Below are 27931 nucleotides of genomic sequence, written 5' to 3'. Positions count from 1 at the left end.
CATCGGTTAATATGCCACGCAAACACCGATTGGCATACCATGTGAATATCGATTGGCATGAACACTAAGTTACGTAGACCCCGATTAGTATCGGGCTGGTGATTAATATAAACACCGATTGATAGTATATATCAAAGGGTGCGATCAAGAAGTGTGTTGATCGGTCATGTCCATAAGACATGACCGGTCAAGGCACTGCTTGATTCTCCCCTCTTGCATATATATATCAATTGATATTTGTGAAGAGGATATTGAAATCGCTAAATACTCCTCTCACCTGCCAAACCAAAAAGATAGTCAGATTTATAATAGAGATAGATAATACATAGATATAGGGAATACAAATTAGAATACATCTTGCATATTGAATTGTAAATTGAACATCATTTACAAGTATTAGGAAAACCCAATTCCTCATTGGTTAAATTGTAAATTGAACATCATTTACAAGTATTAGGAAAACCCAATTCCTCATTGGTTAAGTAGTTGCAAGAACCAGCTTTCATAGAAAGTACGTAAGGCCCCTTGATGAAACAACAAACATTGGTGCTTATCCACACGTAGAGAACCTACATGTTAGAACCTTGGAGTTGCCACCTATTGTGACCTTTTTCACACATCACCCCATTGCAAATGGGGACCCTCTCTTTTCCTGCTTTCTAGGGTTTTGTTAGTGTCCTATGACCTTTTGCTTTAGTTTCACCAAGCCTTGTCCAGTTTTGAACAATTCAGGCCCTGACGATTGAAAGTTAGTTTTTGCAAATTATGTGATTCCGAAATACGAACACCACCATAGTGCTTAGAAAGACCAAGGGATGAAAATCGCAATTGATTTGAACGAATTTGAACAACTTTCTATTTTTAGAAAGTTTGCTTTTTTGCTTTTTTCCTATATTTTAGGAAGTTTTGTTTTTGGCATTTTCGGCCCGATCCCCGGTATGGCTATTTTTAGAAAGTTTTTCCTTTTTTTTAGGGATGCCTGCTTTTTGCTTTTTGAGGATGGGAATCTAGGGTTTGTACTTACACCACTGACCAGCTTTGATCGGGACTCAAAAAATTCCAAGTTTTGACCTAAAAAGCCAAATCCCTACATTTTAGGGGGACGTGATGCCTTAGATTATCCACCTAGGCATGGATTTCAAATTTCAAGTTAATCCGGTTAAATTTGATTAAGATGTGAAAATTTGAAATTTTTCTAAGAATTTTAAGTCTGGCTAACAAGGGTTTTAAAGTATTGTTGCAGGTTCAAACTCCGCCATGATGCGGGAGGCCATGAAGAGAAGACCCTCCAAAATCTGCCTTGAGCCTTGTATAAATGATGCCATGTGTGTGGGGAGCCATGAAGAAAGGCACCTAAACTCCGCCATGTGTGTGTGGGAGGTCATGTGGGAACACCTCCAAACTCCGCCATACCATGAAGGAGGATCCTCTAAACTCCGCCCTAGGCTATGTGGGAGTGCTTCTAAACTCCGCCCTAGGATAGAAGGTCACCAAGAGAGCCCTCCAAAGTCTGCCATGGGGAGATAGTTTAAAACTCCGCCTTGGTGGAGAAGTCACCAAAGTCTGCCCAAGGGGTGCAATCAAAGTCCGCCCATGTTGGTGGAAGTAACACCTCCAAATTCCGCCCCAAGGTCTTCAAATGTTGAAGAGGTGTCTTAGAACTCCGCCATGCTTGAAGAGCTAAGCCTTGGAAGTCCGCTCAAGGTAGATAGAAGCCAAGTCTAAACTCCGCCATACCCTTGGTGCCACCTCCAAACTCCGCCATGTTAGCCTAGAGACCTCCAAAAGTCCGCCAAAATTTGAAAGTGATGAGAGTTATCATCAAAGTCCGCCTACACATGAAGGGTCAAACAAAGTCAACAAGTTGAGCGATGTCATCAAAATCCATAAGGATTTCGAACTTGAAAAACAAAATAGAAAGTTTTGAAAGGGGGTATTGGAAGATCCATAAAGATTTTGAACTTGAAGACCAAGATAGAAAGTTTTTTTGAAAGAGAATATTGGAGGATTATTGGATATTTTCGAACTTAAATCAAAATGGAAAGTTTTTTTTTGAAAAGAGATATTTTCTTAAAACTTGGAAACATGAAGTTAAAATTAGGAAGTATGAGCTGGAAGATTTTAAGGGTTTCTACTTGAGGATTTAACCTTGTTTACAAATACTTCATTATAAACTTCATTTCTACACCAAGAAGTTCGAAGTTACTAAGGAGAGCTTAGTAAAGTATTTCAGTTTGAAGATCATTTGGAGAAAATTTTGATATTGCTGGAAGTTGGATAACTTTTTTGACAAAAGTTTCACAGATTTTTGGAGAAGGGCAACTAGTACGAGGAAGAATTATTTAACCTTTTCTAAATTTTCTGAGTGTTCTTGAGAGAGTTCTAGCCCTACTTCTACCCATTCGAAGGTGAAACTAAATTAATGATGCAGATTTATGGATTTTTTCTGAATATTTTCCAGAATTTAATAAATGATTTTTTCGAAAATTTTGGAGAAAGAAAATCATTTTTCAATTTTTTTGGCTAAGTATGAGAATAAAAATGGAAATTTTCCAACACTTAGCCATTTCGAAACTTTGCAAATTATTTTCTAACTTAAAATTTCATTGTTTGTTTGCAGGTCCTAGACGTTATGAAATTTCAAGTGGATAAAGATGCTCCTCCGGAGTCGAGGATGACTTCAAAATGGAAGAACATCAGCGACACCAACCTCGGATACATCAATCTGAGGGAATTTAAGAAGCGAATGTTTGGTTTGGACAACCTCGTGCCTACCATCATTGCGCGAAAAATGATGAAGAGTGGCATCGTGCATGCTGCTGGCTTCCTCCCCACCATGCAATGCAATGAGCTAGTAGTCGAATGTGCAAAACATTACAACCCCATCAGTAAAGACATTGTTGCACCTGATGGAAGGGTACTGGCGAACATCAGTGATGAGGCCATCAGAGAGGCCTTCAGGATCCCAGAGTATCACAACACAGTGTATATAGGACGAAGCTGACAGTCTGTATCAGGACCACCTGGAGGAATATGATGCCATAGTTAACCATTCCTGGCTAGACAAGCCAAGGAAGGGTGCCTCCAAACTTTAGAGGAAGAGCCTAGTGCGAGCATACTTCAAGGAAGACATTGGAGACATGATCGTCCAGCTCAATAGAATAATGGGAAGCCCCCAGGGAGCTCCATTCGAACCCTGGATGTATTATTTCATTAATGAAATAATCAATGGAGTAAAAATGATAGACTAGGCCAAGATGATCAGCGACAACCTAGACAGCCAGCTGAGGAACCTAGAAACAAATAGGACTTTCTTCATGAGTTCTTACTTATTTTATTCCTTGGCCAGGACCTACAGATATAGAGATTTCACTTGTAGAGGAGAAGTAGGGAACAAGGAGAACCAGTTTCCAGTGTTTGATTGCTATCCCCAGCTCCACATGGAAGAGAAATTCCATTTCAAAAGAGTAAATGATACTTTCCTTATGCACATCACTTGGACATTGCAAGGTGGGCTGCACCAGAGACTCTCTCAAGAGTCTATGGACTTCATCAGTCGGTTCGGATATTGGTACATCCAATATCCAAAGTTCACTTACCTCCGAATCCAAGGATTCTCCGGACCTTCATACAAGCTTCCAGCTTACCCTACCAACCAAGTGGTGTTGCTCAAGGTTGTAAGACAATTGGAGGAGTATATAGTAATTCAAAGGGATAAGAAGAAGAAGGCAGGAACGTCCTCAGTTACAGTTGGTAATGGGCTGGAAACATGTCCACCATCACAAGCTGCTGCAACCGCTGAGAAGGAGCTAGCCTGGTATCCCTTCTATCAATACAAGGCAAGAAGGATGTTTGATCCATTCCACAGGATAAAGAAGGTCGAAGGAACAACGTTTGAGCATAGACTAGACCTAGAAGATTACTGGGCTAATGCAGCCGATAGCTTCGAGATCAGGAAGAGATTCTGGTCGAGAATTCCTTTGAGCATGGTGAGAGCAACAGAGGTATTTAGAGTTGCCGATCAAGTGGAGGAAAGCCTAGAACTTTAGCGACCAGGCTTTGAAAAGATGAAAAATGAACCTCTAGTTTTAATAGATTAGACAGAGGGGGAGAAGTCAGATCTAGCAGACCTCATGAGATCGGTGGTTGAGTATTCGAGGTGGTGGATGCCTGAAAAGACAAGGCAATTAAAAGCCTAAGGTGTGACTTTGACCTACGAATTGATAGGAGTAGATGATAATCTGTCCATCAATCCTTGTACCTCTGTCGGTGATGCCCGAAATCCAGAAAGTGTTGGGTCTTGAAAGAGGAAGGAGTTGGTTGAAAGCTCCACAAAGGTCACAGGGAAAAGGGTTGTAGGTGAAAGAAGGGAGTCTAGCGAAGGCCACTCCATCCTGAGTGCTGCTTCCATTGTGCCCGATCAAAATGCAATTGGGGAGCAAGAGATGAACATCTGCATGATTGATGATGAAGTGAGAGTGCCTTTTCATCCGATTAGGGAAGTAGTGGAAGGGGTCGTCCAAAGTCTAGATAGAGAGCAAGCTGAAGCGCCTACAGTCTTCTTGGATGGCATACCAGCAAACCCAAGAGAGGCAGATGATAAGTTTGACCGGAATACTGTAGAGCAATCAACCATTCCGGATTGGCTGAGGGAAAGAATAAAGGCCAAGGAGGCCTATTTCGAAGAGGTCATTGCAACATTTCTGGAGAGGGTGAATGAGCCCACTATAACTAAACCACCCAAGCCCGCCAGAAAGTTTTCTCTAATTCAGAGAGACAGTGCAGGGTTCAAGATAGTCCAGATAGCGGTACCCAAAGAAGGAAAGACTAGGGACAATGTCACCGTAGATGATTACAAGATTACCACCATAGAGTTGGGTAAGCCCACCCAGGACCAAGAGGCCCATTATTTTGACGACACCTGCAATGGTCTAAAGACAAGTCTAGCCCGGGAGAAAGAAAAGAGGAAGAAGGTCAAAGAAGAGAACCAGCAATGGAGAAAGTATGTTCTCCATCTTACCAAACCGCTCAACCATGAGATCTCGGTTACTCCACCACAACCTCTTTAGCAGGGATCGATGAAGGATTATGAGGATATGAAGGGAACATTCACACAGGCTAAGGAATGGATTTCTGATGCCTTAGCACGTGCAGATATACTGGTAGAGAATTTAGTGTCAGCACATGAGCCGGCTTCTTCACTTGTCAACCGTATCCAGGATCTAGCCACCAATTGGGAGGATGTGGAGGAAATTCAAGATGAAATACTCCCACATCTAAAGATTATCCGAGGCTTGTCGAAAAGAAGCCTAGTAGATGCAAGTATCATACAAGCCGGAGACAGGTACGACTTCAGCACATGGTACTATGCCTTGGTCACTCGGATTGAAGTTCTGAAGAAATCTGAGACCAAGTGCTTTGAGACAGAGGAAAGTGTTAGAGAGATCCTGGGCAAGGTATTCTATGTGGCGTCAGAGATCTGGAAGAAGGAAAGCATAAGGGGGAAACATTTGCAGGCAAAAAACTTGAGAGCCAGGATCCAGTCTAGCTTCTTCAAGGATTCAAGGATGATTGACAAAGGCGATCTCTCGAAAATTGCAAATTTTCTCTTCATCGATGAAAATTTTCTTGCCCAAGCGGTTGAGTGGGAGAGCATCCTCGCCACCTGTACCGATGATGTGGACATCATCGACTTCCAGATTGGCAGTTTGCCAAATGTCACCATGGAGGAGGTCAAGCTCATCATGTTCAGGTACATCGAATCTACGAAGGAGGAAAGTAGGCGCTCAACCCTAGTGAGATTAGCAGCTGTGCCATGTGTCACTTTCTTATTCACTCGGACTGATGGTGTTTTGGGAAACCCTAATTAGGGTTTATGACTTTCAATCTTGGCCCTTGATCATTGTTTAATCTCGGCCATTCATTTTTTTTTAAAAAACTATATAAGGTTGCCTCCTCTCATTTGGAGAGTGAGGTTTTCGATGTATTGTTGCATAAGGTCATTTCCAGATAATATATTGCATGTGCGCTGCTTTGTAATCCCTATTGTTTGAATGATTTGCATGGTTTCAATTTCCTCAACACTTAGTTAAAATTAGTTTAGATTTGCTTTCATTGTTGTTAATTGGAATGAAGGATTTGATAAGTGTCAATTGATGGTGTATCTCCGCTCATACTTTTGGTAAATGGATGATTTCCATTCTACCGTGCAAAGTTAGTCTGAGCCCCTCCTCTGTGCATCCCAACATATCGATCATAAGCACAACCCATCGAAGATTGCACCTACTTTGTGTAGTTGTCCCTAGTGTGGCAAAGCAAAGTTTGGTTTCTCGAGAGCATCCAATTGATATTGTCTCCAGAGTTCATAGGATTATATTAGCCTTCCTAAACCCTATCCCTTTTTCCTTTTCTTTTGAAAGTCTAAATCCCCGAAAATCCAAAAAAAAAAAGAAGAGCCTAAAATTGCTAAATCCAACAGTTCAAGACAGTTGTTAAACGTAAGTTCCCCTTGAGATTTTCAGCATACACTACCCAAGAAGCTATTCCACTAAAGTCGCTTGTTCGCACATATAGACCTTGGAATCAGTAGTGATTTTTCAGGAGAGGATAGAATGCCTTTAGGTATCCTATCCTAATGTTTGGTAGATGATAAAACAGACACCAACACCTCGATTGATCCTTAGGCGAAATCTTTGACATTCGGGGAAGCTTTGTTCAAGAGAGGATAATGTACCTTTGGGTATTTCATTGTGTGTTTGATTGTGTATAAAAGACGCATCAACAGAGGGCCAACAGAGCATGAAAACTAATCTAAAAGGATAAGTGAAGTTCATGACGAACCTAACCGAAGCAATGGAGATAATTGAATTGCTAGCCCGAATTGGAAGAAAAATGGACAACAGGAGGCCACATCAGGGCACATCAACAAAGATAGAGGATCATTTGGTCAACTCTAGACATAATGAGAGTGTCATGCCCCCAATCTGACGTCCCAATGAATCCGAATATGAAATTGTCTTACAAAGTAAGACTTGACAATTTCATAAATTGGAATAATCTGAATGTGATTGACTATAGGATGGAAGAATATTATGTGCATATGGTTCTCTCTTGAATATCAGTGATTGGTTAAGTATAAGTAATGTGTTAAGGATGGATTGGGGTTTTGTCAAGAAAGGTTCATTAAGACAATGATTAGTTAAAGAGAAAAGGCAAGCGTTAAGATCCAGAAGGAGATACCACCTTTCAAGGAAGGATGTCCACCCAAATGACACAACCCCGCAGCAATAAGTGAAGGGTATAAGAATAGAGGACGGAATGATGAAGGCATCAGCGAATCACACAAACACCATCAGATCGAACAGCAATAAGAGATCAGATCCATAAGATAAAAGTAGCGATCAAGAAGGAGACAGATTCTAATATCTCAGATTATTACTATTAAAACTATTACTCATCATGATCATATATATATATAATGGTTACTGAATTTTTATGTCCATAAATCAATTTGTATGAAACTCCATCTTGTAGGAAGGGATTAAGGTGTAAGAGTGGTGATAAGAGGGCTATGTAAGTAGGCCGTCCTAGAGTTGACCATAATGGCTCCTAGGACAAGAGGGTACTATCTTTAGTAAGATGAGACATTGATGGGGAAAGCAGGTACAAGCCGCTAAGCAAGCAAAGAGGGCTTTGGCAGACATCCACTATTGGGCTGATTGTAGAAATGGCTTTGGGTGGACCTATCATGTCTCTTCCTCCAAAACCTAATATGCATGTATAATAATATTATTGATGGTATGTGAATGCGATGTGATCTTGTCTAACCCTAATGATTATACACACACACACACACACACACTAAGTCACAGGGTTCGCCAAACTTCATGTATGAAGTTCGAAATTTGGCGAACTCTTATTAACTCTAAAAAATTCGTTCAAATTCACCTCAAAGTTCCCATGGAACTAGGCCAGGGCATTTTTTATTAAAATATAACAAATACACTGGTGCAACGAACGAAACCGTGCTTTGTCGTCATTGTTCTATGTTGTAAACTGGAATCCGTTGATTTTGTTATTGAGCATGATGGGAATGTTGACAGAAACTCGGTTGTTTGAAGGGTAAATGAACAACCATCTCATGTGTTGACTGGCGCACACTTAGGTGGGATCGGAGTCTGTGTCAAAGGGCGGATTTAGCTAACTTTTGCACCTATGTTTGGTGTGACTCATCACACCTTTGCCATCACTTGATTTATTGCCAGGCAAAATAGAACATAAGGGTAGGATCAAACGAAGATTCAATTGTCGGAATCGTAGAGGCGTGTGTGTTTAGTCGCATGAGCTCCAAGCACCAAAGAGAAAGAGGGATTTATAATTTATATATTAGTAAATTAAAATTAAAATTTTGAACATATCAATGTTACGTCCAGGGGGTTGAGCTTAGTTGGTTAAAGCATTGAGTTCTCAATTTGGAGACTCAAGTTCAACTCCCGTGAGGGACACCTTTGTGGAATTCTAAGTTGTGACTCTTGGTCTTCCATTGGTTGTATTTGTCACATTGTTTAAAGTGGATTTCTAAGTTGTGACCCGTGGTCTTCCAATTGTTGTTTCTAGTTTGGTGCTCGAAAGGAGCTAGTAATTGTAATAAGTTTGCTCGAAAGGAGCTGGTATTTGTAATAAGTTTGTAACGTGGATGCTCGAATGAGCAAAAAATGAGCTTTATTGTAATTATGTTCTATGATACTTAATACAAAAAAACATATCAATGTTACAATATTTTGAATTTATTATAATGTATTCAAATCTAATCATATTTTTTATTTTCAATAATTTTAATTTATTAAGTGCAAAATATTTATATTAATTCTAAATTTAATACAATATTATTTTAGAATATAATTTAATTTCAAATCTATTTTACATTGTTAAATTATTTGACAATTTAATGGATTTATTATTTATATAATTTTTTAATTTAAATTTACATAAGGCAAATTTAATGTTGAATCTTTACCCTTGCCGAACTTTATCCGAATTTCATTGTTGTTGAATTCGAACTCGAATTTGAACCTTGTGACTTAGTGTGTGTGTGTGTATATATATATATATATATTTCCTATGTTCTGATTGCAGAATTCAAATCCAAGAATCATGTCATTTAAAGAGATATTCTACTTGGTAAGACATAACCCTAACCCTAATTTTTTGCATTTGTGATTGTAGGGCAAATTAGAAAGGGGACATTACAGAGAGTGAGCCTGCAAACCAATACCAAACTTTTCCATTTTAACAGCCTTTTAGGTGAGGATCCATCTGACAAGCTAGGAACCCACAATAAACGCAGAAAATACAGCCAATCAATGCATTCTATTCTGAAAAATCTGCTAGGGATCAGACAAAACTCAATCAACTGCTGCGAGAGAAATTCCAGCTGGGAGAAGAGACCCAGATCAACTTTGTGAGATTAGGTTTGACATGGCTACACCAAATATGTAGGAGTCCAGCTTTGAGAGCAGTGCCAATATTTGCAAGTTGATCTGCTTCAGCAGTGTAAGTCTGTCAGAGTAAATCAGTTTTAAGAGCTTGAAATTCAGCACTATTGTTAGTAATTGAACCCAGTCCAGCAGCGTACCTAGATAGGTTTTGTTGTGCAAGAGTATTATTCCACCTCCTCCTGCCTTACTGGGTTTCCTTTTGATGCCCCATAAAAGAAGAGAAAATCCAGGAACACTTGGGGGAGCAGGTTCCAAGAGCTGCTTCTTTTTCTGGTGCCGAGAGGTTTAGTTTCCTTGAGTAAAGACTGGGTGGTAATTATAGGAACCCAATAACATGACTAAAAGATATCAATTCCTTCCTCAAGAAATTTGTTGCAGAGGAAGGCAAGTGAAACAGAAGAAGCAAATCTTATAGACTAAACACACCTCTAGGAGCTTGATCCTGAGCAACTGTTAAGACACTCCCGTTAATGCCGAAAATCCTTTGTATTCCGCAAATTGTGGCGGGTAGGTGTCATCGTTTCCTAACTCGAGGATTTCTAATACATTGCACTCTGGTTGGAAGATCTCATAATCTTCCATCTGCCAGTGGAATAGTCCACTTAGAGAACTTGTTTCATCTTCTGAGCAATTACCGAGGCGGAGCACCCCTTCTCCATTGGGCTCTATCTCGCCTTTTTCCCTTACGGTATTCCCCTCCGAGTCAGAATCTGAGGCCATTTCTTGACTCACCTGCTGGTTTCGCAGATCAATGACATATTTGTTTCCCTCACTTTCAAAGGAAAGGGTATTTTTTTTCCAGTTGTGGTTTGCTTTGGCCATGACCAGCCATCCTCTTCCCAGAAGTGCATCATATCCCTTCCACTCCAATGATATGACCATGAAATCTAAAAAGAAGTGTTGTGTCCCGATAGTTACCTTTTGGCCCATAAGCGTGCCCAATGGTTTGATGCCATGCTGATCGGCTCCTACGAGGTGGAAGGCTGGCAGCCAGAGTGTTGGTCTCCCCAAGGTTTTCCATGTCTCCTCAGGTAGCACATTTACCGCAGACCCTCCGTCCACGATGGTGTTAGTAAGTCTGAACCCGAGAATCTCCACTTCTACTACGGCTGGTGTCTTGCCTACCCCTACTGTCATCAACATAGGATCATTAGTCTCCTTTGCGTGGTTCCTTCCTTCCATTTCCTCCTTGTGGTTCGGCGTCTTCCCCTCCTTCCTAGTCTCCTCCACTTGGTTTATAGCTATCCATAGTTGTGGTAGTGTTTGCAACAGATCCACTACGTGGACCGGCACCGTGGTTTGCAGTAGCTGTTTCATTATGGTTGTTTCGGAGTCGGTTCGCATGGTGTTGGTGGTTTTGTCGGGTGCTGGCTTTCTCCATTCCTCACTCATTTCCCTTTCTACTTCTCTTTGTGCCTCTTTTAGTCTTCCCTTCTTTGTGCCTAGGTCAGGGTATATTAGTTTCCTTGTATGAGATCGGGTAATGGCTAGTACTTCTGGGCACCGTGCATCTAGTTCCGGTCGTACTACCTCCAACATGTTCACTCCTTTCTGTCTTGGACATTCCGTATCTTCGTGATTGCCCGGCCCACACCATTTGCAGAGTAGCCCTCCTTGCCCAACACCACTCTGGCAGTCGCGTGCAAAATGGCCCCATTCGTTACATCGTCGACATTGTATCATTGGTCTTCCTTTTGCATCGTATTGGATGCGACCCTGTGGTGTATTATTATTGCTGCTGTTGTTACTCCCCCTCCGGCTGGTCCTATAGCCGCCTGGTGACGCATCTGCGTTTGTGTTCTTGGTGGGTGTAGTGGGTGGTGTTGCCTGTTCTTGAGTATAAAGTACCTGGGCACTCCTAGCCTTCAAGTTGTAGGGGCATTCCTTAATAGCATGTCCCAACACTTGGCAGATGTCACAAAAAGCTTTCTTTGGACAATTGGTTTTTGTGTGTCCCTCCAGTTTGCACTCTGTGCACCAGAGGTCTCTGCCCTCCCTACTTTCTTCTTTTTGCGTCCTCATTTCCCGCATCATCCGTCTCATATCCTTCCTGAGTGCTTGTATCGTACGTGACTCCTCCTTGCTCTCCTGATCACTACTATCTTCATCGCTTGTACGCTTCTTGCCCTTTGATGTCTTGTTCTCACTTTCAATATCCATGGCTCTATTGTATGCCTCCATGAAAGTGGATGGGGGTACTACCTTATTCTTTTTCCGCAGTGATGGTTGCAGACCCTCAATAAACCATCGCTTCTTTAACCCGTCGGCCGGGGTATTATCCATTTTGCCAATTAATTCTTTTAGTTTGCGGTAGTAGGACCGTACCGTCTCACTCTTGCCTTGTTTGGTGTTGTATATTTCCGCGACGATCTCGTCATCGTCCCGAAGTAGCCGAAACTCCTCCTCAAATGCCTTAACAAGTCTTTTCCAGGTATCCTTTGAAGTGATGGGTAGGTCCGTGTACCAATCAATGGCAATACCCCGCAGGGTGGCTGGGAATGCTTTTAGCCAATTATCCTCATCATCCTCGCCATTGGCCTGCCATATGGTGACACAAGTTTTACAGTGGCGGGCGGGATCCTCCGATCCTAGTCCATTGAATATGGGGAGTTTCTGTTTTTCGGAGTTACGTGCCATCTTCCGTGTACTTCTCGAGTTGTCCTGGGAATTGTTGGATGACTCGGTTGGCGCAGTTGTTACTTCCCAATTATCACTGCTACCTAATACCTCTGGGCTGTTGTGACTCTTGTCCCACGCTTGTGTATGTTGTCGAGAACCTTCCACCACTCTCCCTCTTTCTTCCACTATCTTGTAGAGTTTCAAGTGCCTCTCAAGTTGTTCTTGGATCCACAGGGATCTTCTTACTATGTCTTCTTGGTTCCCTTCTTGTTCCTCCGGGGCTTCTCAGTTTCGATCCTTGTTTAGTGTATTTGGCATTAATTTTTGGAATTGTGGCGGTTTCGTCGTTGTGTATAGTCCCTCTGTTCTTCTTCCCTTTGAGTCCTTTCTTTATACTGTTGGAGCACTTGCTGCCTGCGTTGCTCCCTTCGTGTGTTCTCTCGTTCCTCTTCACGTTCCACGAGTACATGTGCCAACAACCTTGGAAGGCTACCCAGGAGATCATGTACTGCCTGGTTCACGTTGAGGTCCGCCCGTACCGTATCAGCCGAGACAGCGCTCAGTTCCGCTTCTTGCTGTACGTACCGGTCCACGGAAACGTCCCACGCGTGAATCAGGTCCTGTGTCAACTGATCCTCCCTGGTTACTTCCGTGTTATCTTCTATATCACTGTCTGTCACCAGGATATTTTGGTCGAATGGACGACCCATTATACTTCCATCCCGCCAGCTTTCCCTCCTCAGACCTTCAGGTTCGACTTAGGCAGCGGCGCCAAAATGTTAGTAGCCTTCGTGGTTCAGGTGGTAGCATATGGAACATCAATATACAATGTACAATACCAAAGTATCACAATTCATTCATTAACATGGAACCAATAGCGCACAACACAGTATACCCGAATAGATTTGCGTAACACAGGTGTATATCATATTCATCTCCCAATACCATCCCCTCACAATGTGCTACAAGTTTACAATATAAAGAGTTCGCGGTTGGTTAGGCCACCAACTGTCCGACAACTAACTACCCGCAGAACAACTTAATACTATTATTTTCTATTAAAGCATTAAAAAGCCTTATTTACTAATTACTGGCTTACATCCTTCTTAGGAAAAGTGGACTTAGATTCATTCCTATGAATAGGGGTAATACAACAACCAATTGCAATAATGGAAGAGATATCTATGCCAAAGTAAGAGTTTACATGAGTAAAAAATCAGACTAGTATCCAGTGCAATTCAAGAGCCTCAAAGATGAAATAGAAAATTGAAAATGCCTCCGTGAAACAGGCCATTCGAACCAACGATTGAGGAAAAACTTTAAGCTCCTGGATTGATGGTGGACAGCAGTACACTTCAACCCAGAATTCAGGTATCATTCCTTCCACTGAAAACTTAGACTGAGTTCATGGATAGCACCCTAGTCATGAAGCCTAGGGTTAGTTGTAAGCTCTCCTCTACCATGTCTTATTCCAAACCTCTACAAGTATTCTCCTTTTCTGAAATATATCAGATGAATAGACCAAGAGCTGCTTTCGACGCTTCTTTTAAGAGCTTTGGTATTTCTCATTGCTAACTGAATACTACCACTAGCAGTTATGCTGCCTTGGCAATTCTTGGGCTTTCCCTAGTGCTCCCTCTCAGCTCCTCAATGCTCTTCTTGGAATGCTTATCCCAGGCAAGAGAAACATGAAATATCCTAACTACTCTACTGGAGATCAAAGCAATTCAATAATTCTGCATGCAATCCACTATATGATGACAATCCTGTTTTGGTTATCTCCTAAGTTGCCGAATTGGGTATGGGAACAGGAACGTGCACGTGGGTATGAAACGCTGGTACACCAGAAATTGTTTTGGGGGTTGGGTACATTTTCAGTACATTTATTGTATGTATGTATATATATGTAGCTAAAAAATAGAATTAAGTTTACAATGTCATATACGAATACATATGCTGAAACAAAACCATTACAAATTTCGAATTTTGAAACATAACATATTAATTTAAATTCAGTTTTCAATATCAAAAAGATCGAACTAGAATCTAATGATAGATAAGTTTTGAGTTCACTAATCAGCGCTGTAGGTTCTAAGAATATCAAAAAGTTCAAACCAGAATCACTAAACATTTTAGAAACAATTCGGTATCTGAAAACGTGAACTTTGGATGTACCCACAGGAGATTCGTTTCAGAATCCGATTCTGGTACGTTTCCTACCCAGAATCGTCCAGTAGACATTGAGAAAGACATTTAGGAAGAAGGATTGCATAATTGTTACATTGAAGGGTTGTCTCACTCGACTCCCCCATGTTGTTCAGAAGCAACGTGAAAGAATTGGCTCTATGGCAATTATATTGAAACATGAGCGTGTTTATGATCAATGTGAGTGCATGCTGGAGAAATATTAACAATCTGTTGTTATCTGAGAATGCAAAGAGACAGATTACTGTTAATGCATGGTAGCTTATGCAAGATAAGATCTTCCTAACCTTCCTTGTTCTGTTATTTACATGCTTCATGTCTGATTTATATTGCATATGATTATCGGATTGTACAAACACTGCTTATCATTATGCCATCGGGCTAACAACCCGATAGCATATTAATGTCAATTGTTAATTGGCATTAATATGCTATCGGAGTATTAACCCGATAGCATATTAAATGCTATAAGTTATCGGGTTAAATTCGCCGATACATGCTATCGGGTGCATAACCATTGACACCGATTCACATCTGTTATCGGGCATATTTGTTATAGGGTTTAATGAATACACCGCTTCATTTGGAATTAACATTGGTTAACAACTGCACCGGTTGGATTACATACATCGTGCACTTTGCATCATCGGTGTTTATATGAACCGATTCATTATATTGATCAGTCATTATATTATGTTATTACAATATGCTATCAGGTGTTCTGAACTGATAATCAGCATTGTGTTAATGGTATAATTACAAAGGCACCGATCAATGGGTGCATTGATCGGTCATGCCTAAAAGGCATGACCGGTCAATACACCAATTGACCGGTTGCCTAAATGATATATATGCCAATTGAATTCATTTGGAGAAGACATAGAAAACATTAAATGATCTCTCTCCTTCAGACCTGCAGATAAAAATCAGAATTATTAGACATTGACATAATTCCTCATATCCATATATAGCATACATAGTTCATAACTTGTTCTTTAATTGAAATTGAAATAACTTTACATGGTATCAGAGCCAAGGTAATCGAACCTAAGGCTATTCAATTTTGATAAAAATCAAGGACTAAGTTACAAACTACATCACATTTCCATAATGGCCAACGCTATTAGATTCGAAGATAGACTCGGAGGTAGCGAAGATTTTTCAGCTTGGAAGTTTAGAATCAAAATGATTTTAAGAGAAAACAAAGTTGATTCATATGTCCAAACTGAAAGTGCACAACCAGAAGATGAAACCGAGAAATCCACATGGATCGAGGGAAATGATAAGGCTGTTAAAATAATAGTGGATGGGGTAAGAAATAATATAATGCCCATCATTAGAAAGCAAGGAGACGGCTTATAAAATGTTCAAGGCACTTGAAAAGACATTTGAGATATCAAATGCAAGTCGTACTCTAGCACTAAAACGAGAAATAAATCATATCACCATGAACAAAGGGGAGACAATCAACGCCTACTTTATGCGGATATCAGTTCTAAAAGATGAACTTGCAACTCTGGACTACGAGATCCGAGGCAAAGAACTAACACTCATTGCTTTAGATGGGTTGCCTAGTGGATGGAGCACATTCGTCCAAGGCATCAGTGCAAGGTCCAAATATCCTAAGTTTGAAAGACTAAGAGATGATTGTCTACAAGAAGGATCCCGATTGAACAAGGTAGGAATAAAACAGAAGAATATAGATGAAGACTTGCAAGTCCTAAATACAAACATCAATAAAAAGTACAAAAAGAAGCAATTCAGGAAAAGAAAAGCTAAACAAGGCAAGAACACTTCTAAGAAAGACCTATCACATGTTCAATGTTATAGGTGTGACAAATTCGGACACTATGTTGCAAACTGTCCGGAGAAAGGGAAGCAAGCCACATTTGCAAAAGTGAAGAAATCTAGAAAAGAAAATGACTCCGAGAACTATGTCCTCTACTCAGCACTTACAAGCCATACTTCAAACAAATCTAACTCATGGGTGATCGACAGTGGTTCATCCAGACACATCACCGGCTTTAGAGAAATACTAGACTCCATGATAGAGAAAGATGATGAGGAAGTAACCATCGGAGACGATTCTTCACATCTAGTCAGAGGAATTGGAACCTGCACCATCAAACTGAAGTCAGGCATGTCACTACGACTTGAAGAAGTACTATATGTTCCAGGCATCAAAAGAAATCTAATCTCCATATCAGCACTAGAAGATCAAGGATACAGAGTGACCTTCATGGAAAACAAGGTGTTGGCTTGGCCAAAGAGATCCTCCATCAAAGACGCTAAGGTCATTGGTCGAAGACAAGGCTATTTGTATGAGCTATGTACAGAGCCCAATCTAGCATTGATCCATGAAGCAACTAATGCAAATGAAGTATGGCACAGGAGATTAGGCCATTTGAATTATAGAGCTTTGTCAACCATGGGAAACCTTGTCACAGGTCTACCTAAGTTGAAGCAATATCATTCAGAGGCATGCAAAAGGTGTGCCTCAGGTAAAAATACCAAAAATGCATTTCAGAATAGTACTAGGAAAACTAGCAAAGTTTTGGAGTTAATTCATTCTGATGTATGTGGACCTATGTCCGTACCCTCGCTAGGGGGATTTTTGTACTATGTAATTTTTGTTGATGACTACTCTAGGAAGACGTGGATCTACTTTCTGAAATGTAAAGAATCAGAAGAGATCCTAAGTAGGTTCAAAGAGTTTAAAACAGAAAATCTCTCTGAAAACAAAATTAAAACCTTAAGAACTGACAATGGGGGGGAATACACATCAGAACTATTTAAAGACTTTTGTAGAAATTCTGGGATTAAGAGGGAGTTGACAATACCTTATAATCCACAACAAAATGGAGTAGCTGAAAAGAAAAATAGGACCATAGTAGAAGCTGCCAAAGCCATGATACTAGATCAAAATCTAAACTTGAACCTTTGGGCAGAAGCAACTAACACTGCTGTGTACATACAAAATAGATGTCCTCATTCACACCTTGAAGATAAAACTCCTGAGGAAGTCTTTACCAAGACAAAACCAGATATCAGCCATCTTAGGATATTTGGGTGTCCGGTCTATATTCATGTACCTAAAGAGAAAAGACTAAAACTAGAACCCTTTGGAAAAAGGGGAATACTTGTAGGATACAGTGAAACTTCTAAAGCCTACAGAATCTATGTACAAGGGCAGAGAAATATTGAACTCAGTAGGGATGTAATCTTCGAAGAAGATTTAGCCTTCAAAAGGGCCCAAAATACAATAGAACCTTAAATTCATAATCCTACTCCTAACCTAGAAGAAGAACCTACTCCTGAGCTTCAAAGGGAGTATCTTGAGGAAACTATAAGTGAAACACAAGACCCACCTATAGATAATCGCAAGAAAAGACCACTATGGGCCACCAAAACTATAGCAGAAGCTCAGAAGTTCGCTGCTCCTTCAGGAACCTTCAGGGAAAGCAAGAGGCCTAATAAATTCATCAACTATGTTGCACTTATGAATGATCTCTCTAAAGCTGAACCTAACAATGTTTCAGATGCACTCAAACATCAAGTATGGATAGATGCCATGACTGAAGAATATCAGTCCATTATGAAGAATGATGTTTGGGAGATTGTTCCTAGGCCAACCAAGAAATCTGTCGTGTCTTCTAAATGGTTGTTTAAAATCAAGCATGCTGCAGATGGTAGTATTGAAAAACACAAGGCCAGATTTGTAGCTAGAGGGTTCTCACAGAAGGAAGGAATGGATTACAAAGAAACATTTGCACCTGTTGCCAGGTACACATCAGTAAGAGCTGTCCTAGCCATTGCAGCAGCAAAGGGGTGGAAGGTATATCAGATGGATGTTAAGACAGCATTCCTAAATTGCGAGATCGTGGAAGAAGTCTACTTAGAGCAACCTGAAGGGTTTGAAATTCATGATGCAAAGTCTCATGTGTGTAGACTCAAGAAAGCTCTTTATGGGCTCAAACAGGCTCCCAGAGTTTGGTATGAAAGAATTGACACCTATCTCTCAAAGCTGGGTTTCTCTAAGAATGATGCAGATCCTAATCTCTACCTCAAAAGAAATAAAGGTGATATGTTAATATTAATTTTATATGTTGATGACTTATTAATTACAGGAGATGATCACCTAATAGATCAATGCAAGAAAGATCTATCCACAAAATTTGATATGAAAGACTTGGGGCTTCTTCATTACTTCCTAGGATTGGAAGTATGGCAGAATTCTGATAATATTGTACTGAACCAAGGGAAGTACACCTTGGACATATTGACAAGATTTGGAATGCTAAACTGCAGACCCATGACCTCTCCTATGGAAACCAACTTCCATAAACTTAAAGAAGCAGCAGCAGAATCAAGACCTACTGACCCCACTCAATACAGGCAGATGATTGGGTCCCTGATGTATCTAGTAAATACAAGGCCAGATATTTGCTATGCTGTTAATGCCTTAAGTCAGTTCATGTGTGAACCTAAGGAGATACACCTGGTTGCAGTAAAGCATATAATGAGATATCTACAAGGTACCCTAAAGTTTGGTCTTAAATATGAAAAGGTTGACATAGATCTACATGGATTTACAGATTCAGATTGGGCTGGTAGTGTAACTGACAGAAAGAGCACTTCAGGGTGCTGCTTCAGTTTAGGGTCAGCCATGATATCCTGGATCAGCAGAAAACAATCTTCAGTAGCTCAGAGTTCCACAGAGGCTGAATATATTGCAGCTTCAATGGCTGCCCGAGAAGCAGTATGGCTAAGGAAATTGCTTGTGGGATTATTTGGAGAACCTATGAAACCTACAGTCATTCAGTGTGATAATCAAAGCTGTATAAAACTTTCTGTAAATCCAGTATTTCATGACAGGTCCAAACATATTGAGATTCCATATCACTATGTACGAGATATGGTTGACAGGTATGTGATAAAGTTAGAATATGTGTGTACAGGAGATCAGACTGCAGATATTTTGACCAAACCACTTTCCAGAGTGAAGGTTGATCACTTCAGAAAGGGTTTAGGTATGATAGAAAGGTAATTTGCTTTGTAATCTATACTTACATATATTTAAGATGTTTAATGTGTAAACTTCTTTGTCATGTCTGGACTATCTCTTGGCTTCTTGCCACCTGTGTTCATATCTAAGAGGTGACGATCTCTCAGATACTGAACACTTGTATGTAGACATCATAAGGTGACGATCTTATGATAGTCAAACCAGTAATCATGTTGGATCACTGGTAAGTCATGGATGTGTCATGACTATGTTGTGATACAACATTTGTACAAATGCTATTGCATTATCACAACTTGGATATATTGATAACTTAAGCACTTCTCATATGGTTATCCTTGTATTGCGTGTTAGGCAATACTGATATCACGTGTAGGTGATATCTCAACCATTGATCATGTTGGATCTCTGGTAAGTCATGGATTTGCCATGACTATGTTGTGATAAACATTTATAAATGATATTGCACTTATCACAACTTGGATATGATGAGAAACTAACCTTTCTCATAGACTTATCCTTAAGTATTGCGTGTTAGGCAATACTGATATCACGTGTTAGGTGATATCTTGATGAATCTTACAGATCACATGTTTTGGTGATTTCTCACATGATCAGGTGATGATTCTCTTACTTTTATCACATGTTAAAATAATACTTTATGTCACATGCTCAAGTGATGTTCTTCTATTTTGTATCATATGTCTTGATGGTACTTCTCATGTATAAATGATTTTTGCTGACTGACATTATCTTAGTTATGAAAAGGAAATGTGATGCAGGTTGCCTTATCTATCTTCCAAAGCTAAGAGGGAGTGTTAATGCATGGTAGCTTATGCAAGATAAGATCTTCCTAACCTTCCTTGTTCTGTTATTTACATGCTTCATGTCTGATTTATATTGCATATGATTATCGGATTGTACAAACACTGCTTATCATTATGCCATCGGGCTAACAACCCGATAGCATATTAATGTCAATTGTTAATTGGCATTAATATGCTATCGGGGTATTAACCCGATAGCATATTAAATGCTATAAGTTATCGGATTAAATTCGCCGATACATACTTGCTATCGGGTGCATAACCATTGACACCGATTCACATTTGTTATCGGGCATATTTGTTATAGGGTTTAATGAATACACCGCTTCATTTGGAATTAACATTGGTTAACAACTGCACCGGTTAACCCGATAGCATATTAATGCCATAAGTTATCGGATTAAATTCGCCGATACATACTTGCTATCGGGTGCATAACCATTGACACCGATTCACATCTGTTATCGGGCATATTTGTTATAGGGTTTAATGAATACACCGCTTCATTTGGAAATAACATTGGTTAACAACTGCACCGGTTGGATTACATACATCGTGCACTTTGCATCATCGGTGTTTATATGAACCGATCCATTATATTGATCAGTCATTATATTATGTTATTACAATATGCTATCGGGGGTTCTGAACTGATAATCAGCATTGTGTTAATGGTATAATTACAAAGGCACCGATCAATGGGTGCATTGATCGGTCATGCCTAAAAGGCATGACCGGTCAATACACCAATTGACCGGTTGCCTAAATGATATATATGCCAATTGAACTCATTTGGAGAAGACATAGAAAACATTAAATGATCTCTCTCCTTCAGACCTGCAGATAAAAATCAGAATTATTAGACATTGACATAATTCCTCATATCCATATATAGCATACATAGTTCATAACTTGTTCTTTAATTGAAATTGAAATAACTTTACAATTACTGATTTGATCCAGGAGCAGGCTGAGCATGATACTCATCCCAAAAGACAGGTCTCTCAGGCTGAAAGTTGCACTGCTGCTACTATCAAAGGATCAGCTTGGAGGGCCTCTCTTTATTCCAATCACTTTGATGATGTCAATCCAACATGGCTTCAAATTATTAATGAGGAAAGTACTGTTGTTTCATGTTTGGCATATGAGATCTAAAAAGTCCGGCTAAGGTGGCTGTGGATAAATCGTAGATAGTCTTGTCTTTCAGCTTGTTACCATATCTAAATAAACATATTAAACTCTAGAGATCTTCAACGATCAATATTCCTTAGTTATCATACCCCAAGCATGAAGCTAGCAAATCTGAAAGCTCTTCTGCTGCAACATGAGGGGTCACTTTTGAGCAACCAACGTATCAGCTCCTCCTTCATGTTGTTTCTGCTTAGCCACATTATGAAACATGTGAAGAAAGTCACTCCTCCCTTCAAACTAAGTGTTTCTCATTTAATGCATATTAATGCTCTGCGTTTACAGGTTTTTGATTCATATTTGAACTCTGGGTGTGACCTTGGCTACTCTATTATATTTATGATCTTGCCGTTGCAAAGTTTATTTTGTCATCTTGAGCATCTGATGACTTTAATTCCAGTGAAGCTCACTAGAATGAAGGAAACCTTTGTCGCTGGTTATATTATACAATGTTTCTGCTCCAATACTGCTAATTTCAGTGATGATAGAAAGCCATACTATCATAATTTGCTTTTGTACTTAATTCTTTTGTTGTTGTTGGCTGCAATAGACAAATGATGGATCAGATATTCTTGGTGAATGCATATCTTTGTGATACCTTGTTTTGTGTTCAATAAATTTTTTAATCTTTGTTCAGAAAAAAATGATCGCTAGTAGGTTGATAAAGTTTAATGAACCTAACTAGATGTTGAAAACTATATCGTACAGATATGACTCCTTGGATAATTTGTAATAATTGGTTGTGTCAGCTTGGATGTGACCACCTACTCATATATAAATTCATTTGTCTTTTGATTTTCATATCTTTTATTTATATATTTTATAATTTAGATATCTAATATGCAATTTCTTGCAAATTTCATTGTATAGTATATACCTACCTCATTTGCTACATAAAAGGTCATTTTAAGCAGGTCCAAGGGATTGCTGATCATAGGAGGAAATCTTTGTTCTGCCATCAGGATGTAATTGTTGAAATATCTTCAATTTCATGGATTGCCCGATTTTTGTTATCGTAGGCAATTGATGTTTGTAACTGTCAAGCCCCCTTTTCCGATAAGTTTTAATGAGGTTCCTTACGTCTATTTCCCATTTCCCATGGGCTTAGGGAAACGATTTTATAACCTTAAGTGAGTTATGCTTTTTATGTCTTCATAAAGTGACCACTTCAAGTGTTTTTATAAGGTCTTTGTAATAAAGTCTTTTCATTAAGTGCGTGCCTAGAGTGGGGACCTTTTATAATTAAAACAAAATTTTATTTAATCCTCTGCTAAGTGGTGTTAGAAGAGATTTTGAAAATTTGTAGTCTTCATTTTGGAGGAAAAGTTGGTCGCTTAAGAGGCTATATAAGGAAGACTTTTGGCTAAAGGATGTATGCTTGTTTATTATTTCATTCCCTTAAACAGTTCGGAAATCCTGCTCGGCTATCACCGGGGATTGGAGGATAGAAACCTGTCTGATTTCCATCACTAATTTAGTAGAGGAAAACCCCTGATTCAGATTTGGGTGATCTCATTCAAAATTGCATTGGAGCTTCATTTGGGGGACAATTGAGGATCCTTGGTGATATCATTTGGCGGACAATTGAGGATTCATGGTGAAATCATTCTTTGACTGTTAAACTGCATTTTGAGTTGAATCAAAATTGTGAATTGGCTGCTGGTATAAGGCCAATTGGTAAAGGATTTGAGGGTTTTCTTGCATAGGACTGAATTGTGCATTTTCAGCAGAGTTGGCTGACTTTCACTATCATAATTGCAGACTTCAGTGGCTATTACGGTACTTTCTTTGTAGGTCTGGGTGGCTGGTTTGGGGCGGCTTCCATAGTGCCATATTTCAGACTTTGGTGGCTATCTTGGCACCATTCCTTCCATTTGATGGACAGCCTGTTGAGTGCCGTACATAATAACTTGGTTGCTGGTTTGCTATTTTATTTGGTTTAGATCTGCAGATTTAGAATTGTCTATAATTCTTTGAACTGGAAATAAATAATAAATTGTGAGTGGGCTGCTGTGTTGATAGTTCATATTTGCTTCACAAGAGTTTGTATTTAATTGCTGCAAATACATCTGATTTCAGGAATTTCATTAATCCTGATTTCTGACAAAAGAATTCAATTACGAAGTGTTGAAATTTGTGAAGTGAGCATTTTTTTATCAGATACTACTTAATTTCCCACTTGGGAGTATATATATATATATCAGTCAACTTGTGAGTACTGAATGTTGTACAAGTCAAAACAGCAGTTGTTGCAGGTCAATTTTATAGGCACATATGTTCTCTGACTGGTGAAATGCATTCTTAAAAAAGTCTTGTCCACTTCTTCGATTCAAATAAATATCATAGAGGTTTGTTTAAAATGCTCTTGCATTTTCTTATAATATGAAACAATGAAATCTATCAGGTCACCTGTAAGTTGTTTTAGAAAACTTTAAAAGTAAAGTTTTCTGTACAATGTTTTAAATTTAAGATGTTGCTGGAAAAGTATGATAGAAGATATACTTGTATTGGCTAAAATCGTTTTCACTGAATAATCTCTTTCCTTGTCAATTCCAAACTGGAACTAGATATGTTTTTCCTCTCTAGGGTTGGAATTCAATGCAAGCCTTTCATGTTAGCAGTGGCAAGGTCCAAACTTCAAAGTCACATATTTCTTTGGAAGGTAAAAATTATCATTCAAGGGTACTGTTGTTTACGACCCACAAGGCAAATTCTTGATTGTATTTAATTTCACGACACTAGAAACAATCTGTTTGTAAGGGGATCAGCAACATCCATAAAAGGAACTAATAATTCCAAAGAAAATGGTGTTGAGGCAAATCATTCCCCAATTTGGAGATTCAGACAATCAATTCAGGATCTGCATAATTCAGGGGGTGGGATAAAAGATTACATTATTTCTTCCAATGCATTTTTGAAACTTCAGAATGCCATGACAGCATTTGGATTGGGTTCAAATTCCTTTTGCTCAACCATAGCAGAGATTTGAATTTCACTCATGATTTCGCCATATGTCCTCTAGCTCTGCATCTTACCATTATGTTCTTGCTTCTCAAACACTGATTCAATAAGATAGATTGGATTTCCACGGTCCATAACGATTATTGCTTTGCTGTGGATTTTACTGATTCAATAGCTTCTTGAATAAAGTAGTGAGCATCTTCCTCTATGAAAAATTAACTTAGGTGTATACTATGATATTAAGCCTAGTGCGTAATGGTATGGGTTTTGGGGGAAACCTATTATGATTTATACTTGAAGAGGTTATACAAAGTCACAGAAAGCCTTGCATACGTACCTTCTCCTTTTGTAGCTTTTTCCCTACTGTGGGTCATTCATCCTTCCCTGCAATCATAGTTACTATCAGACTCTTAATGGATTGAAATGCATGTGCATTTATTGCATACTTCTGCAATGCTACAGAAGCAAGTTCTTGGTCCTTTCTTACATGTTGGTTTGCGGACTGCTTCATTTTACATATCAATGCTGCTGGCATGTTGTGGCACTGGAACTCTGCATGCATTGATTCTTGAGATATTCTGTACACTATTTGCTAGGATAAAAATATCAGGCATGTATATATTCAACATGGTTAACAGATACACAGCTGAATGTTAACTGGATGATAGTTTGATTGTTTATGCAGATGTTCCTGGCAGCAATGCTGGACCATTGAGTCTTCTTTTCAGGAGATGGGCTACAAAAAAGGCAGCAGGCTCTACGCAAAATGGTCGTGATTCTAAGCCAAAGTTCCTTGGAGTAAAGAAATTTGGAGGCGAGGTTGTTGAATTTTTACATTTTCTAGCCTTTTTTAATCTCTTAATATAGGTTGTATATCTGGTTCATTTCAAAATCATATCAACTTGTAGACACTGGAAACTGTTATTTCTTTTTGTTCTTGCTGTTGATATCCTTTTGCCTTTTGGATTCAGAAAGTCATACCTGGAAACATCATTGTTCGTCAGCGAGGCACCAGGTTTCATCCTGGTAGCTATGTTGGTATGGGAAAAGACCATACACTTTTTGCTCTTAAGCAAGGACATGTAAAATTTCAAAGAAACAAGCTCACTGGTCGCAAATGGGTCCATGTTGAACCAATTGATGGTCATGTCCTTCATCCTGTGTATCAGAAGACACAGTCTCTACAGGAGGCAAAGCTAGCTATTAGGTAACATGTTAACGAAAACATTTCAGTACGAAGTTATTGGACTGTACAATTGATTGTAAGAGATGGCTGCAAATAGGTGAATGTTAAGGCAATTGACAGCCATGTTCGTCATCCTTTTTACAAGAAAATGAAATTTATACAAAAAGGTATAGTCAGGTGACAGCAATGTGCATGATGGATATTTAGATTTAGCTCGTGGTGATAAGAGTTTTGGAATCAATTTCAACTTAGAGGCTTAAAAAATGAAACTTGATGACTAAATAAAGTCAAATCCTTTGATATGAAGCAATAGATTTGATTTCAAGGTGTTGGTCCTGAACCTAAATTTTGGCAGTTTGAAAGAATTTATATCTTTGGCATCCTCCAAGATTATTTGAAAATTCATGATAAATTGTTTGTTAAACTTGTTTTTGCTTTACTGTGAGTTCGCTTCAAATGTTTGGAGTTCTTAGATGTTCAAAATTTAATATACAGTTAGATATGTACTTGATTTTGGAAAGACATTTGACACACTTGTGGAAAATGCCTTAGGAACTAAAATTTTGGAAAGACATTTGACACACTTGTGGAAAATGCCTTAGGAACTAAGTGATTGATCTAAAATTGGACCAGCTTAGTTGCCTAAGTGGGCTAATTTATTGACTTGTGTACTCAATAAAACCTTGTGCCTAACACACCTTGAAGTTTCAGTCTTGTGCAGATAACACGCAGAAGTTGTTTGTTGGAAAATAGAGAGGAAGAGATAATTAAAGGGATCTGATTGCACAGGAGATCTAGATCCGACAGAATAGTGTAGAACTGATGGGTTTGACAATGGTTGAAACCATAGTAGCAAAAATCGTTTAGGGAAAAAATCGGCAAAACAAAAGTATAAGATTTTTTGAAAAAATCGGGAAAAATCGGATTTAAAAAAAACATAAAAAATTGTAGAAAAAGAGACGACCTATTTTTTTAAATAACTTCAGGGCATTTCCATAGCATAGAGATATAAAGAGCAAATAAAATAGAGTTTAACCTGTGAATTATAGAAAATAATTTTTTGTTGTTTATATTCATATTACTAATTACATAGGCAAATAATCAGTTTAACTTTTAAGAGGGCAGTCACCAAATAGTTGTCTAAGTCAGATCAAATATTAACTAAGTCTATGAAGTAACTGAGATCAAAAGTTAACAAAATCTATGAAGTAACTGCGATCAAAAGTTAATAGACAAATAGTAAAAGTGAAAGCCATTTTGATTAAGCCATTCACTAAACCATCATTTGATGCATTCATAGAAATGTTGATACTTGAGCAAAAAAAGTTGATCAATATGGGGATTCTCAAGTCTTCAAAGTTCAAGGCTTTGGTGGCTAATCGAGGGAATCAAAGGAATCAAGGAAAAGGCAAGGACCAAAAGCAGTCTAAGCCAAAGCCACAACAAGATAGAGCACAATCATCATTTCCATAACAAGGCAATACTTCATCTTCTTCCAAGAGGGGAAATACACCTAAGAAGGAAAAGCCAAATTGTTCATATTGCAAGAAAGTTGGTCATGATGAGCATTGTTGCAACTCAAAACAAATTGATGAGTTGACAAACATCATTAAGAAGAACAATATCAATTTTTCATCTATCTACCAAAAGAAGGATTCATCTCCTTCCACCGCCTTACAGTTAAAAGGAAAAGGGCAAGCGTTTGTGACAAAAATAGGTTCTTCACAGCAATGGATACTTGACTCAAGTGTCCCTCATCACATGGGTTCTACAAGGGAGTAGTTTTCCTCATTGGAGCCATCAAAGGTACATCACATTTTAATTGGTGATGATATACAAATGGATCTACTAGACTAAGAAGATCTATTGGACTAAGTTTGCAGCTAATGGTAGTGTGGATAAGTACAAAGCTCGACCTGTTATAAATGGTTTCTCTCAGGTTTCTGGTGTTGATTATATTAAGACCTTTGCACTCGTAGCTAAGATGAACTCCATTCACTTGACACTTGCTATTCTCGCAGCTCATGGTTGGGTTCTACATCAAATGGACGTGAAGAGTGCATTACTTCATGAGGATCTTGAAGAGGAGGTTTACATGGAGCAGTCGCAAGGATTCACTCACGGTTCTTCTTTGGTTTGCAGTTTGAGGAAGTCTATCTATGGCCTAAAGTAGGCCCTAAGGGCTTGGTATGCCAAGATGGACCCCTTTCTTCTCTCAGCAGGATTCACTAGGTGTCATTCAAATCCAAATGTTTACATTTTGTGACAGGATGACTTTCATTTGATACTTGTGCTCTATGTTGATGACTTGATCATTACAGGGAGTACCTCATCCATCATTGGTAGTGCCAAAACTGTTTTGCATGAGAGATTTGCTATGACTAACTTTGGCCTTTTGCACTACTTTCTCAAGATTGAGATCTCC

General features: G+C 39.0%; 1 protein-coding gene across 1 annotated transcript in view; it reads left to right on the top strand.

Moving 5' to 3' along the window:
• LOC131036272 (uncharacterized) overlaps positions 1-25934 on the top strand; it is a 132191-nt gene extending 106257 nt beyond the window's left edge. The window contains exons 3-4 of the mRNA XM_057968127.2: positions 25006-25139; positions 25292-25934. Coding sequence (XP_057824110.1) covers positions 25006-25139; positions 25292-25531 — 374 coding nt within the window. The 3' untranslated portion in view covers positions 25532-25934. The remainder of the gene's footprint in view (positions 1-25005; positions 25140-25291) is intronic.
• Positions 25935-27931: the final 1997 nt, after the last annotated feature.

The sequence above is a fragment of the Cryptomeria japonica genome, chromosome 6 (assembly GCF_030272615.1).
Source record: "Cryptomeria japonica chromosome 6, Sugi_1.0, whole genome shotgun sequence".
NCBI classification, from domain to species: domain Eukaryota; kingdom Viridiplantae; phylum Streptophyta; class Pinopsida; order Cupressales; family Cupressaceae; genus Cryptomeria; species Cryptomeria japonica.
Note: the sequence above shows the minus strand (reverse complement) of the source record. Positions and strands in the feature narration are given on the sequence as shown.